Below are 14679 nucleotides of genomic sequence, written 5' to 3' on the forward strand. Positions count from 1 at the left end.
GAAAACACGTCAAAATTAAGTTTTCAAAACCATGAAAGATTTTTCCTCTGATGACGAGCTTTGGGCGCGTAAAATAGTTTATGGTAAGTTATCGGATCGAACTTTTGGAAAACGGACTGCTGGCCCGCATAGATGATTTTAGATCACCCACGCTTTCAGAAGCCCGCGTCATATCCCAGAAAAGACACTTAAAAAATTACCTGCGCCGAAAGGGGCCTTAGAGATAGCTCAGTTTCAATCTTTTAGCACTAGAAGGATATATAGGCTGACTGCCTTTATTTAAATATTTTATTTTGGTCAATTTGTTGTTATTGCCTTTTTGCTTATGCTCTTTGAAATAACTTTGCTGTTGCCAGGTAGCTGTTGTTGTCGTTTAAATTTTGTTTTATCTTTTTGTCCAGTTCGCATCTTGGTATTCTTGGATGATCTTTTGTTTCTTTGCCTAAAATAGTGATAAAGCAATTTTTCATTTTAATTACGACTGAACATCAATTAAAATCAACACTTTGGTAGACGACAATAACGTCAGAACTGAAATAGCAATATGAATAACAGTAGAACATTAGCTTTGAATTATTTATTTTGTGGTGAGGTGCCGCAGATTAAGACGTCCAACCTGGAACATGCACGCAAGACTTTGACTGTGCACGGAAAATTTTCAACAAATTGGAATTTGAGTGGTAAGTTCAGTCTGTTTCGCTCAGAATACAGCTAGGAAGTAGAATTTTGTTTCGCCAATGCCATTTCCTATTTTAACCATGAGTGGATCCTCATCGAGATCGACGTGTATTAATTACCTGAAGTCATTAATATCACTTTGCCACTGGGTTAAAACTTGGGGACTATCCCCTAAAATGAGAAATACTGCTAAATAAACACTTTGGTAGATGACAACAATGTCACACCTGAAATAGCAATATGAATGACAATAGTTTACATTAGCTTTGAATTATTTATTTTGTGGCGAGGGGCCGTCGATCTAGATGCTCAACCGGGAACATGCACGCAAGACTTTGGCTGTAAACGGAAAATTGTTAACAGATTGGAATTTAGTGGTAAGTTCAGTCTATTTCACTCATAGATACAACTAAGAAGTAGAATTTTCTTTAGCCAACGCCATTTCTCATTTTAACCCTAGGTAAATCCTCATCAGGGCCCGAATTTTAAATTACCTGAAGTCATTAATATTTTTCTCCCTCAGTTGGCGACCGAGTTAAACTTGGGAAGGTCCTAAATCGAAATAAGAGATACTACTCTCTGTAAGACCGTTGCATTAAAAGACAAGGTAAATCTCTTCTGTCAGGTGTTTTGATAACGAGACGAAATAAATAAGATTAAGATTGAAAGTAAAAAAAAAAGAATTTCATAGATTTGAAGTACTGATGAAAGTATGAATAAGTGAATGAATGGGCATCGCAGTTATGTGCCCAAACAGTTATACGAAAAGAAAGCGTAAAAAAAAAACTTCAGGCTTGAATTCGTTCCCGTTCAAGCCTGAATTATTTTCAAGCTTTCTTTTCAACTGCATACTAGTTAATTGCGTATATATCTGCGATGCTCATCTACTCATTCATAAGACTACCAACCAAGCGAGTAATGAGTAATGTCATTTTGCTTTTGGTTCACATACGAAATTTCTTTCCAGATTGGATAAAGCTTCAAACGGGTTAGAAAGAGAGTCGCGCGAAAAGGCGAAAAAAAAATTTTGCCACTAAAATCTGTATCTTCGGCTGTTAAAAGTACATTCAATTTACCAGTTAATAAACGTGTCATTTTTTGGCACACTTGTTAATAAACATGTCATTTTTTAAAGCCAACTTCGTTATCTATTTCATTACAGTCTTGGCCAGATATTATGTATAGATAAAGTTAACCTATTTTTAGCCGTCCAATGGCAAATGTTAAGATAGGAAATGATACAGTAATCTTTCTCCTCGTATTTATTTTAGGGATAATTCGCGAAGTCTTTAGCCACCAATGCCTGACACTAATCGTATTTACAGTGGGTGGGACACACGTGCAGCTGTAATTGTTTAAAGAAACCAGAATGTCAATCAGCCAAAAAAAATGTCCTTGAAGAGCTCTTGTTCTCAGCGGAATATCGTTCACTGGGAGTTAAACCCCGGCTTGACTTCACAGAAGAGAGAAATTCGTATATTCACTCAAAAACGATTGTACAAAGTAATAGATTTAATCAAAATCGATTAACCCTTCACCCCTCTCCCCTTTCCCTATGTAAAAAAGAAAGCGAAATGGAAGGCAGCCCCTTTACTCCAGTAACACGCGAGAGAAGAGAATAAACGGTTTATTCTGGGTTTCAAGACAGCTGTGTGAAATTTAAGTGAATTTATTGTTGGTTAAAAAAGGAAAATGTGGCGTGAAGTTCGAAAGAATATCTCATTTTCAAGGGGACGTTAATATGAAGCAGACCGGGGGAATTTTCATGGTAATATAATTTCGTTCTTTGTCAATAGTTAATTGGGTATTATTTCTCAGTATCCTCTACTGGCTTTCAATTATAGCGTCTACATCTACGTAGATAAAGGATGGTAAAATTCGTAGGAAAAACGATTAAATTCGAATCGATGGATTAACAAACACGCCTCCGCTCCAAAGACGTAAATAATTATAAAATTTTCCTTTTGATTTACCCATCCTCAGGATGTGACTTGTCCTTAGAGGCAATATTTGCTTAGAAAACCTGCGAAAAATAATCGAGTTAAGGAATAATTATTCTATTTTTCCACGGGCTTGCACCACCATTATATTAAAATAAAAGTCATTAACTTTCAACTTTCATGGAAAAACTATTATTTCTTGAATAGCATTATTGCGTCCTTTTATACGTGATCATCTCTTTTCGATACATAAAAAATTAATTAGTAGATGAATCATTTCAAAACGTACAAGGAAAAACAGGTGTCAGAAGGGCAAGCTAATTTGAAATACGCTTGCTCAAATGCGCTGTAACTTTAAGGGCTTACAGTGATCTGTCATATTCAATGGAATAATTCGTTTTTTTTTTTCCTGGGCCTGTACAAAATAAGACGCCCAGATATAAATAGATTATCTTTTTCCCTTATTGTATGCACTGTAGGATATGTTATGGTGGATTTTTTGCATAAACGTATTCACCTCTACGAACGAGGGCGCATCACTTAAAATTATAGCAAATTCACAATAACACGTTGCATTTTCCTCTTTAACACCAAGCCAATAAAACGAAGCGAAAAAGAAAAATGTATATATTTTATTTTTGAACTTTCTTCTTTGAACTTCCAGTACCAGCTTGAACTTGAAAGGTACACATAAAGTGACTTCGTGGATGATATCACCGTGATATTAAAGTTAAAAGTCCATACTAATTAGCCGCTGGCAAAATCCGTTGGGTTTTGAAAAACATTTGCCACACCCCTCACATATAATTTTACCTATCAATCGATCAGAAATATACAACTTGAGCGTTTTGCCAGAAGACTTTCCAGCGAAATGAAAACGAATTCAGTAGCAGAAATGGCACTAATTTTTCAAGCCATTTCACGTGCTGTAGGTTTTAGGTAAAAACAGACGAAATAATTGCTGAATAGTTACAGAATCTGACACATTACTTGTATGATGCGTTAAAGTGCCCATAACGGAATTTTTTTTATTTTCTCATCTGAATCTTTACATCACGCGTAGAACGTCCGCGAAAAAAATTTTCCATTTGCATGAAACGCGAATTTTTTATGAATTTTACAAATCTTTAAAATCCTATTTTATTGCGGTCCACCCGCCCCGCTGATGAGAATGCCGACGGGCTCACAATAGGGCCACGTGACATAGTCTGTGACGTACATTCAGGAACTCTCGAGTCAATGCACTCACTTGACCTTCAGTAAAGTACATTCGCGGCAGAAAGAAAATCGCGAGATTCACCGGTAGGAAGGGAAAAATTCGCTCCAAACAAGTACGCTCCTTGGCAGACAACTTATCTGACACGGACAGTGAGCAAACCGCTGAAGAAAGCGGCTAGGACGAATTTGAAAGCGTCGAAGTCGAGGCGATAGATAGCCTCCACGAAACAAATAATAGGTGTGAAGATGATAATACACTCGAACCGTACGCGGACGAACCGATAGCAGACGAAGAATGGCTAAAAAGATATAGCTAGGAACAAGAGGAGAAGCGACGACTCGAGGAAGATTTAACGAAACGCTTAGAGAATAGAGTGCGTGTTAGTGGATGGTAAAGTTCTCATCTTGCATTTTGCATACGCGCTCTTCATTTATAATCATCTGTCAAAACTATGGCCAAATACTCACATACATTCGAACGAATTATTTTCCATGTAGATGTACTTGGGGTAACTGTAGACGTAATCTGCTAGCAAATATCAGCGAGTGCTACTGCTGCAAGGAACTCGAAGGCAATTGGGAAGCGCTGACTAGCGACATTGTTCTCGCGGAACTACAGGAAGGACACGTGTTGAACTGTGATAATAATAGCTTGTCTCGTTCTCTGAAATTTCGGCCGTAAATCTAATTGTAGGATGGAAGTTGTTAGCTTATTCAATGAACAGGTTAATTTCCTTTTTGTCACTTTCCTACAGTGAGAAAATGTCATCAATAAAACGTTTCCATTCTATTGGTTTTGTTTTGCTTTGACTTATCACTTTTGTTTCTATTTTGAACCCCCGTTGTGGTGGTTAGGTTTTCAGAGATAACACTGTTATACTTTTCAACATTTTTATTGTTTCCAGAATTCTGCAACACATGTGTGTACAATATTTGTTTGAGCTCGTTGAATTCTTGCTGCAGTTTATCTACCTTATCTACATCGTGGTTTACAATGTTTTCTGTGTTCGCCGAGTGCGACTGTTCTCGCATCGATCTATTTACATCAGTGGTAGCATTTGTACTAGTATTTTTTGAGAGCTTGGTCTCAACGAAACTTCGCGGATCTCACGGTCTATGAGGATATATACCAAAACAATCACGCCATATTTTATAAAACTTGCGACCGAGTTAACATTGAGGTCAAACTATAAACCTCAGAAGGTTACAACGCTTAGAATGTCACAAGCGGGTGTGAATATTCAGTATCGATAGCTTACCATTCGCTTTTCCCTGCTCCTCTTCGAAGGTGGCTCTTGGTCTTCGTCTTCCTTTCGCTTAGCATGTTTTGAAGGATAAACACAAACGAAGTTGTCATCCTACTTCAGTTCACGTTTTAAGTTTAAACCTGAATTCATCAGCCTTGTGTAATCCTCGTCATTGAAGTGCATCGAACACAAGGACGAGGTCTTTCCAGGCGCGCGTCCACATCTTCCTCCGCTCCAGCATAAAGTCGATCCATTTCTTTAGCCTCCTCAGTCTTTGCGGGCATGTGGTGCCAAAGAAAGGAATCCTGTGCATGCTTATTCCATTCGCTTCGTCTTTGATGTTTCCATATCTCGCTGCAACACATCTTTCCGGCATTTTCTAGAAACGTGCAGAAATACCGCGACTTGTTTTCAGTGAGATCCAGAGAAAAGCTGAAGTCACGTGTTCCTGAATCTACGTCACAGCTCTTGCTAAACCGAGTGGAGACTAATGCGAATGGTGGGCCAAAATGGCGGCAAATTTGAACGTCTTCTAAAATTCATAAAAAATTTGCGTTTTATGCAAATCGAAAAATTTTTTGACTGAAGTTCTTAGGGTAATGTTTAGATTCAGATGAGAAAATAAAAAAAATTCCGATATGGGCACTTTAAAATTTCTCCCTATTTTTCAGTTTTATTTTAATTTAATCGATGACTACATTTATCCGGCGACAAACCTTCATGTCAATTCTATTTTCTTATTCGATTGCATCATTTGGCAGTCCACGTTAATGATGAATAATTTACGTTCGGGGATCGTTTACGGAATTTCTTTTTTGTACATTACGTTGAGAGTAAAGGCCGATAAACTGACACTAAACTGATGCGTTTTTTATAAACACCATTTTTTCCTATGTAAACTACTGGCCGATTTGATTCTGATTCGAAATGTGGTATCTTTTGGGCAGGAGAAAAGGGCAGGTGTTAAATTTTTTAGTTCGCATCTCGTTGTTTACGTGGATGATTGCCGTAAAATCCCCCTAGAGATTATACTTACTAATATAAGCCCAGATACCTCCAAGGTCAACTGTTTTAAGGCGTGAGCTTGGTGTGTCAAGCTGTTTTCTTTTTATTGTTTATTTATTTTTGCCGATCTCAAACAATTTTGAAACGCAATAATTCTATCTATCTGAACAACCCTCTTTGAATGCACTTTGAACGAATACTAGCCCTTTTTACTGACAGTAAATCCGCGTCATTTTGTTTATAAGTGATTACAGCTAATTTCGTCTTCTAAAATAATGATAAAAGCAATTCCTCATTCAATCACGATTCATTGGGCATTAATTACAATACCATTGAATAGTTTGGTAATTTAACTAGATGACAAAAATGTTAGACCTGAAATAGCAATATGAATAACAATCGTTTACTTAAGCTTTGAATAATTTATTTTGTGGTGAAGCGAGAACGTACATGTACGCAAGACTTTGGCTGTACACGGAAAATTGTCAACAAATTGGAATTTAGTGGTAGGTTCAGTTTTCGCAACCAAGAAGGAGTATTTTTTCGCTAACACCGATTGCCTTTTTGATCCTGAATAAATTCTCTTTTGGGCGAGAATTAATTGCCCTGGTGAATGAAATTTAGCCCTTGGTTAATAAGCAAACTAACATTTTTTTCCTATCAGTCGAACTCTCCACTTTTACCACCAAAATCTGTACAGTTATCTGCCCAATGAATATTCAATTAACATTTTTTTACAGCCAACTTCGTACGCGTTCTCTATCTTATCGTAGACCTGACCAGCTTGCAGATAATGTTTACTGATCCATCTAAAGACGTTTGGTCGTGAAACGGGTGGTTAAAATAACAAATGATAGAGAATTAGCTTCTAGTATTTAATCAGTGCAAGTTTACAATTCACAAAATCTTTAACAGCAGACCAGTCGGTTTCTGTGTGTGCAAGATCTTCAATAGAACAGTTGAACAAGTTGAAAAAAACAAATGCCAGCCAGCAAGAGAGGATGCAGCCAGCTATAAATTTTGTCCTGTCGAGCTTGACTGTGTTGTTTACGAAATGTAGTTCCAGTTTATTAAATTGGACTTCGAACATGAAGGAAAAAAGGAGGGATGCCAAAAAGGCAATCTCGATTTGTGTAGCTACTCAAACTAAAAACGCATTTTCCACAAAACTGTATTTCCCCAATTGGCCATTTCCACCACGATGGTGTCATTCACAACAACTACCAGAATCCTTCAGTTTGGTGTTTTGTCTTGCAAATTAGGGATATTGTTATCTAAACTTAACTGGAATCACAAAATTTAAATGAGAAAGGAAAAACGAAGAGGATTCTGGTAGTAGTAGTAGTAGTAGTAGTAAACTTCATCTCGAGGAATAATAATTGACTGAAATTAAAGCGGGTTTATTGCTAATTGAACAGGCAAAAGTGGCATGAAAATATTTGAAAGGAAGTGCTTAATTTCAACAGCATTGTTCATTGTTGTAGGTTGGGTATTGTTACCCAGTATCCCACAGATGCTGAAAAACATCTCGACATTTCTATTATTAAAACTGACCTTAAAACTATCTACATGCATATGTATATAAGTTGGTAAAATCCTTAGGAAACGATTGAACAATTAAGAAACACGTCCCCGCCCGAGACATCAATTCTTATAAAAATTTTCTTTTAATTTTCCCATGTTCAGGATGTGATCTATGAGTAAAGGCAATATTTGCCTCGGAAACCCGCACGTGCAAAATAGAAAGCGAAGACAATCGAGTTATCATCTTTTTTCATGGTACCAAACTGTTCATTGTTGCATATTTTTGCCGGATGATGAGCAGCATTTCCACATTTCTATTGTTACCTGACTTTACTAGAGATTTTTCAATACAGAATTAAATTGCGTGTGACGAACGTCTTTGCCATTAACATGTGACCTGTATCTTCTCCACTGAGGCAATATTTGCTTCGAAAGCCTGCACGTGCAGAGGGAAAAAAGTATCAATTTAAATTTTTTTTTTTATTTCTACGGGCTTGCACGGCCGTCGCAATAAAACAAAATTGACTTAAAACTCTCATGAAAAGCAATTTCTTAAATACGAATATTGCAGCTATTTTTATATATGACGGCTCTTTTCGATAGCATTAATAAACAGCTGAGTCATAGTCCAAAAAAGCACAAAAAGCAAAAACGCACACAGAAAAAAGCCGAATAATTATTAAGCCGGTGAACCAATTTAACCTTTTCTCAACTGCCCTATAGCAATATAAGCTAACACTACTACATTTCTTTTTTCAAATTCAAAACAAATATGTTTTATCGCTTTTTCTGGAGATTCAAAATATCCAAACGTATAGGACATCGTCATTTCACTTTCTTTAGTATATAAAATTGAAATTAATTAAATTGTTGGTGGTGGATTTGATACTTTGCGAGTCATGGACTCAAGCACTCAAGCACTTTAAGTTGCAGTAAATTTACAGATAAATTGGTGCATTTTGCACCAGGAAATAAGAATTTTGAGAATCTTTCAATCATTTACTCATTTATTCCCTTAGCGTTTTCCAACCAAAAAAGGAAAAATGTATATAAAGAAAAGAAAAGAAAAGAAAAGAAAAAATATTAACTTTTGAACTTTTTTTTCTGAACTTCCTGTACCCAGGTTTGCACTTGAAATATACACTTTTAAAAGGAGCCTCGTAGATAAAAATCAGCTTGATATTGAGATTTATTATATTATATTAGGTTCGCTTCACGCGATAAGTTGATCAACATCCTATACTAATTAGTTTTCTCCAAATATGTCCCATACCCTACTGAGATAATTGACAGGTTTGCCTTAACAGAAAGTAATAAGCTTACTCTGTGGTAGGCTTTTCTTTAATATATCACGCAACGTTCTCAAAATGAAGTCTGGTAAATTTTTAATGAATTGAAAAGAATAGCTTTGCTGAGTCATTTTTAACAAGGGGAGGGGTCAGTGGGGTAAATCATTCTTCCAATACTCCGAATTGTTGCTTCGGTCATACTTTGTTGATTATCAAGTCCGCCTACGCTTCTAACAAGCATCGTGTGATGGCCGGAAAATCAATACGCATAGATAAAGACTCTTGCTGATCAGGTATACACTTCATCTGACTCAGTCTCAGTGTGGAAACTTTGAAGTCGCGTACGAAAACGAGGTGAAAACGAGGTGAGTGCAACAGACCAGAAATGTCAACTCAATCTTCTTCCCGAATTCGTTTCGTTAATTCAAATTACCCACGGACTTTATAGTAGTTTACAGCAGCAATTAAATATTGGTTTTTCTTTGTACCTCTATTTGGAGAGATTTAGGCTTCGCTCGGTCCGCTAAAAAAACGCAGTATTCGCTAGATAAATCCGCCGACTTGTTGTCGGGTTTTGACTTGTAAATTAACTTGCAGTCTTTAAGTGTCTTCATCATATATTTCCTCCACCTCCTTCTGTGCCGTTACGTATTTCAGATAACGAGCTCACTGACATGTAATTTATTGACTTTTATCCGTTGTCGATCGAGCTGCACGACCCTTTGTTATGCCATTGTTAGGTTTGACTTGCATGCACCTCACAACAACTGTTGAAACTTTCCTTTATGTACGCTAGAATGAACATCAAACGAATTCTACCGATTAGACGTTATATGGCTTCCTTACATCTTAAAAATGCTTGCTGTAGTGCCAGGCCCGACAGTCAAAACGGTTTCCGACGCCATCTTGGTTGTGGATCAAACATAGGTATAAAAACAGAGATGATCGGCATTGTTTCTCGTGAGCCAGAAAAAAAATGTAAACAGAACTGAAGTAATTAAATCGCGGGAACAAAGATAAAGTCACAAGGAGTCCTTGAAGCTTTAGGGCCGCATTATGATTCGGTGACAAAGAACGATGACTTCTCAGTTTTCACTAAAAAAGTATACAAGGCGATAAAGACCAGAACTTACTCTTGCCGTGCTGTAAATCTCTTTTTCTAATTACGATAACCATCAAATATCCCAAAAATCGCATACGTTTACACAGGCGAATCGAAATAGTACTTTAAATCGCCGCAAAAATTGTTGCTAAAATCGCAGCAAAATTCGCTTGTGTAAACAGCCCCTGTTACTGAGGGCTCAAAACAGAAACACCCAACCTTAATTCGACATGATATGATTAATTTGCTGGCAAACCTAGCCAAACATTTAAAGCTAGGGGTATCGAATGGCCTCATTCAATTTTAAAGTGCTCGCAAAATTTGGCCTCTGCTCGAATTGCTCGCAAAAATTAAACGGGTGCTCGCTTTCTCGTGCTCGCAAAATTTTTGCAACTGCTCGCATGCTCGCATGCTCGATAACATGTGCTCGATTGCTCGAAATTTCGTTAATCCTCCTTTGTAGTTATTTTTTATACGTATATAAATGATAAATCAGTTACGATATGGTTAAAACGAAAAGGTTGAAACATCCTTACCTCTGGCTTCAGTCTTTCTTCTACTGAGTTCAGCCTGTAACTATTGTTCCGGTGTCAGCCAGATTATTAGCTATTACTTGGCGCAAAACAACGTATCCTATTTTAAATAAAAGAGAGATTCCGGCTATCGGAAAATTTACGAAGTACTCGAAGCGTTCGTTGCTCGCCATCTGTATTTTTCTAAAGACGCTCGCCATATCTGTATTTTCTTAAGTGCTCGCTGCTCGCAAGCAAAATTATTTTGTCAACTGCTCGTGCTCGCAAAAATAAACACACTGCTCGCATGCTCGCAAATGCTCGCAAAGACCATTTCTGATACCCCGAAAGCTATGTTGGACTTTTTTGTTTTAAAATAAAATCTCTTATTAAATTAAATTTATGGGATTTTAACCGACTTTGAACTCCTGGCACTGCTCAAATCTTAAAATGTTTTTGTACTCTTCGATTCACTGTCGCTGGCAATTTAACCGTGATCTTCATATTTTGATCACAAGACTTTCTACGGTGAAGTTCATTTGTTCTATATACTAGAGAAAATAACCAGAGGACAAATACCTTTAAGGACTTTTAAGGTACAACATAATCGACTTTTTGAAAAAAAAAGCCATCATCCTATATAGCTACGCGCATTTGCAGCAAAATATTTGTAGCGTACCTTTAAAATTATTCCTCAAAGCTCACCATTTTTCAAAAACCTCGCTCTCGAAAAATTGTTTGCTCCTTGGAATAGGAAATCTCCACCAACAAATGTCTATCATGTTTTCGCAGCAAACTTACAAGTTCAAGTTTATTGCTTATCTAACTTTAAATTTCAATTTTCAATTACCTCAAAACTTTAATTTTGTCAAATTCCTAAAATTCATTAATCGAGCTCTTAGTCTTCTTTACAAACATTCTAAACATGCAACCATAAAACCCGCGGGATTTTTGAGGTGTCAAACTACATACACATATACGTTTTTGGTATGGCGTCGAAATTTGAAGAGATAACAGGGAAAAACAGCCGAAACAACGAAAAAACCCGGACCACTGTAACCACCTATAAATTAACAATTATCCTGCAAAATTGCGCGGAATATCGCTTGATACTTAGCCTACGAGGCCATAGGCTGAGTGGACTAAAATCAGGGAATATTCCGTAAGATTGAGCAGGATAATAGTTTTATTATTCAACACATTGATAACAGAAAAACTGGAGACGATCTACCGAGGTCGTTACTTGTTTAAAGCGCTCTGCCATTTTTCTCCCCCACACACAAAATTACGAATATCGCAGGATATCTGTTGTGTACGGACGGCGACGAATATTAAGTGTACCATGACCATATTTGGGCAGTGTTACAATGTGTTGAATAATAATCTGAAATACATTATATTCACTGTCAAAACAAATCCAACAAATTTGAGTGCATTCCTGGGGTTCAAAGTGTGACAAAATCCCATACTAACTGTAAGTTACTGTAATTTTGACCTTTTAAAATTGCCCTCAACCTAGATGACGTCGAAAAACGTGAAAAGCACGCAACGTGGACTAAGTTTACACCATGCAGAGTAAAAGTTACCGGATTCGTGCCGAACCCAGTTAAGTTTGTTACTTATTTCTTTTATAATAATTTGACGTTCTGCTGCACAAAAGGAAGAAATCGAAAACAAATATTTTAAACCCAAATCATGATCTCTTGCTTGGTTCCGAATTCAAACATTATATATCTTGTACATAAATCCGGATTACTCTGAAAGATCAGCGAATCCGGATCAGGTGATATGTCACGCGATCAAAATTAGGTGTTAAGACGAAAGAAGACATCGAGTTTAATTTTTATAATCAGGGAAAATTTCATCCAGTTCTGAGCAGTCAAACCAAACATTTCGTGGATCATTCATATTTTCCGAACATCCTTCAAACCCAGGCCTTACATACAAAACCCAAAAAGGCAGCCTTGAGCCACTGACGTTAACAACTGTGAAAGAAAAAACAAAGATGAATTCTCTTTCAGAAAAATATTGCTTCACTGATTTCTACCCTGTCGCATTGTTAATAAGAAAGGTTATATATTGTTGACACTGGGTATCTTTTCCTTTAGTGTAAACATAGCCAAACATAGGGTGTTTACCATCCACTGTGGGAGTGAAGTCGTTTTAGCTTCGTTAAAATTTATCTTAAAAGGCAATCTCGTTCAATTCACAGACTTTACTCTGGAAGTTCAGCGAAGATGGAAAGCTCCACAATCTCCACAATTAAGACAGTTGAACTTCCCAAAGAAGCTCAGGCCGAACCAGGGCCTGATTGGCCAGTTGCTAAGAAAGCCTGGGGATTGGCATGGGGTATGCACTGGATTGGTTTCGGCATTCTCTTCGGCTTGTTTGCTGTCCACTCTTTCTTCGCCTTAGTGCTGATGAATCAGAAGAAGAGATTCTGCCGCAAGCCACTGTTTATGACCATCAACTCGCTGCTGTTTGTCCTTGGAGCCACTCGAGCCGTCTACCTGTTGTTGGATCCGTACGAATCTAGACAAAATGGCGTGAAGGATCCAGAATGGCTGACACTGCTGCTATTCGGAATTGCTTACCCCTGTATAACATCCTCGTTTTGCCTAATTCACCTGGCTTTTTTGGAAGTCACCAAGTTGAAGGTCGGCCCAAGCAGACTACAGAACGCAAAGTTTCTATCTGCAGTCATTGTGGCTCATTTTATTGTCGTCCTCACCGCGGAGACAACATCTTCCATCAAGCCAGAGCTGAACGCACTGTTGATCGTCTGCCAGTCGTTCTTCATTCTCTGGGGATTGCTTCTCTCCGGCAGCTTTATCTACAGTGGCTGTAAGGTAATCAAAAGCGCTGGCAATGTTCAACAGCAGCTCAGTGCCATTGAGAAAAACGAGCGCCAACAAAACAAGCCGAAACAGAAGTCGCGCACAACCAAGGTGGCTAAAATCACGCTTGTCACCAGTTTCTTAGGCATCGCTGTGTGCGGCTTGCATTTCTACTCCATGATTGGCGTTTACGGTATGTACAGCAAAGTCGTGCACCCCTCCCCTTGGCCGTGGCTGGCTTTTCAATCGTGTTTTCGTCTCGTGGAATTTATCATGGCGTGCACCATTGCCTACAGTGTGATGCAGCCAGGGGATGGAGCAAAGAAATCAAGGAAAAACGAGTCGGCTAGGGCGACGAAGGTGGAAGAACTGGCACGTCCTTCAGTGATATAGGCGTCCGGGAGGAATACACTGACGTACCTAGCAATTTTACTCCGTTTAGATTCAAAGTAAAGGATGTGCAAAACGACGACATTGACCAATAACAGCAGTGGACAACGACAACACTAAAAACACGCTCTAGGAGTTTAAGGCTAGACTAGTGAAAAAAAGAATATTTCCGGGAATTGAACCACTGCGTTGTACAATAGAACTAGATAAACAATATGACTGCTAAGCCATGTATTAGTATATTTTGTGAGGAAAATCAGTTTCATAAAGAGCTCTCTTTGAGGATCTATAAAGCTGTGTGATGTCGTTTAAGAAACAGTTGTTTTAACTGAAAATAATTCTACTAAACTCGATTAGCAACACTGAAGAATTCTTGCCATTGAACATTGGGTAGTGATAAACTTTATTTATAGTGGATGTACTCTGTATTTATATCTGATAGTTTTAAATTTTACCATTGTTGAGGTCGTGAAGTGTACTGGTACACTCAATGGATTTTTGTCACGAAAATTAAAACAACAATTTTTAGCCAGTTTAAAAGTGCAGTAATTTGGTATGTTAACTGACGTAATCTGCGAAATAATACTTATTTGAAGGCCGGGACATTTTAACGTCTTTCACCTGACCGTAACATAAGAAGACACTGCCATGGGTTAGTAGTTAATAGTTTTACTCTAGCTGGAAAGAAAGGGCATTCGTGATAGATGCACCTGTTCCGCGCTAAGGGAACACAAAAAACGTATTGCTTTTGTGTTGGCCTTTACCCAACTTTTCCTCGATGAAAGGGTCGACTTTCGGGCATGAATTAATTACACGAACTGCGTTTTGCCCTTAACTTGCGTCCAGAATATACCGCAAAATACCAGTTCACGTTCACTGCAAACTGTAAAAGCGTTGAAATAGGAAGGAGGAATGATTTGCCCGATTTGCCCGGCAC

The 14679-nt window shown here is 37.8% G+C and overlaps 1 protein-coding gene across 1 annotated transcript; it reads left to right on the top strand.

Moving 5' to 3' along the window:
- Positions 1-9121: 9121 nt before the first annotated feature.
- Positions 9122-14277, top strand: LOC146460803 (uncharacterized). Its single transcript, XM_085087668.1, has 2 exons — positions 9122-9266; positions 12728-14277. Exon 2 carries the CDS (start codon positions 12753-12755, stop codon positions 13743-13745), a length of 993 nt encoding a protein of 330 aa, XP_084943794.1. The 5' UTR covers positions 9122-9266; positions 12728-12752; the 3' UTR covers positions 13746-14277.
- Positions 14278-14679: the final 402 nt, after the last annotated feature.

The sequence above is a fragment of the Pavona decussata genome, unplaced genomic scaffold, assembly GCF_977016875.1.
Source record: "Pavona decussata unplaced genomic scaffold, jaPavDecu1.1 SCAFFOLD_207, whole genome shotgun sequence".
Lineage (NCBI taxonomy): Eukaryota > Metazoa > Cnidaria > Anthozoa > Scleractinia > Agariciidae > Pavona > Pavona decussata.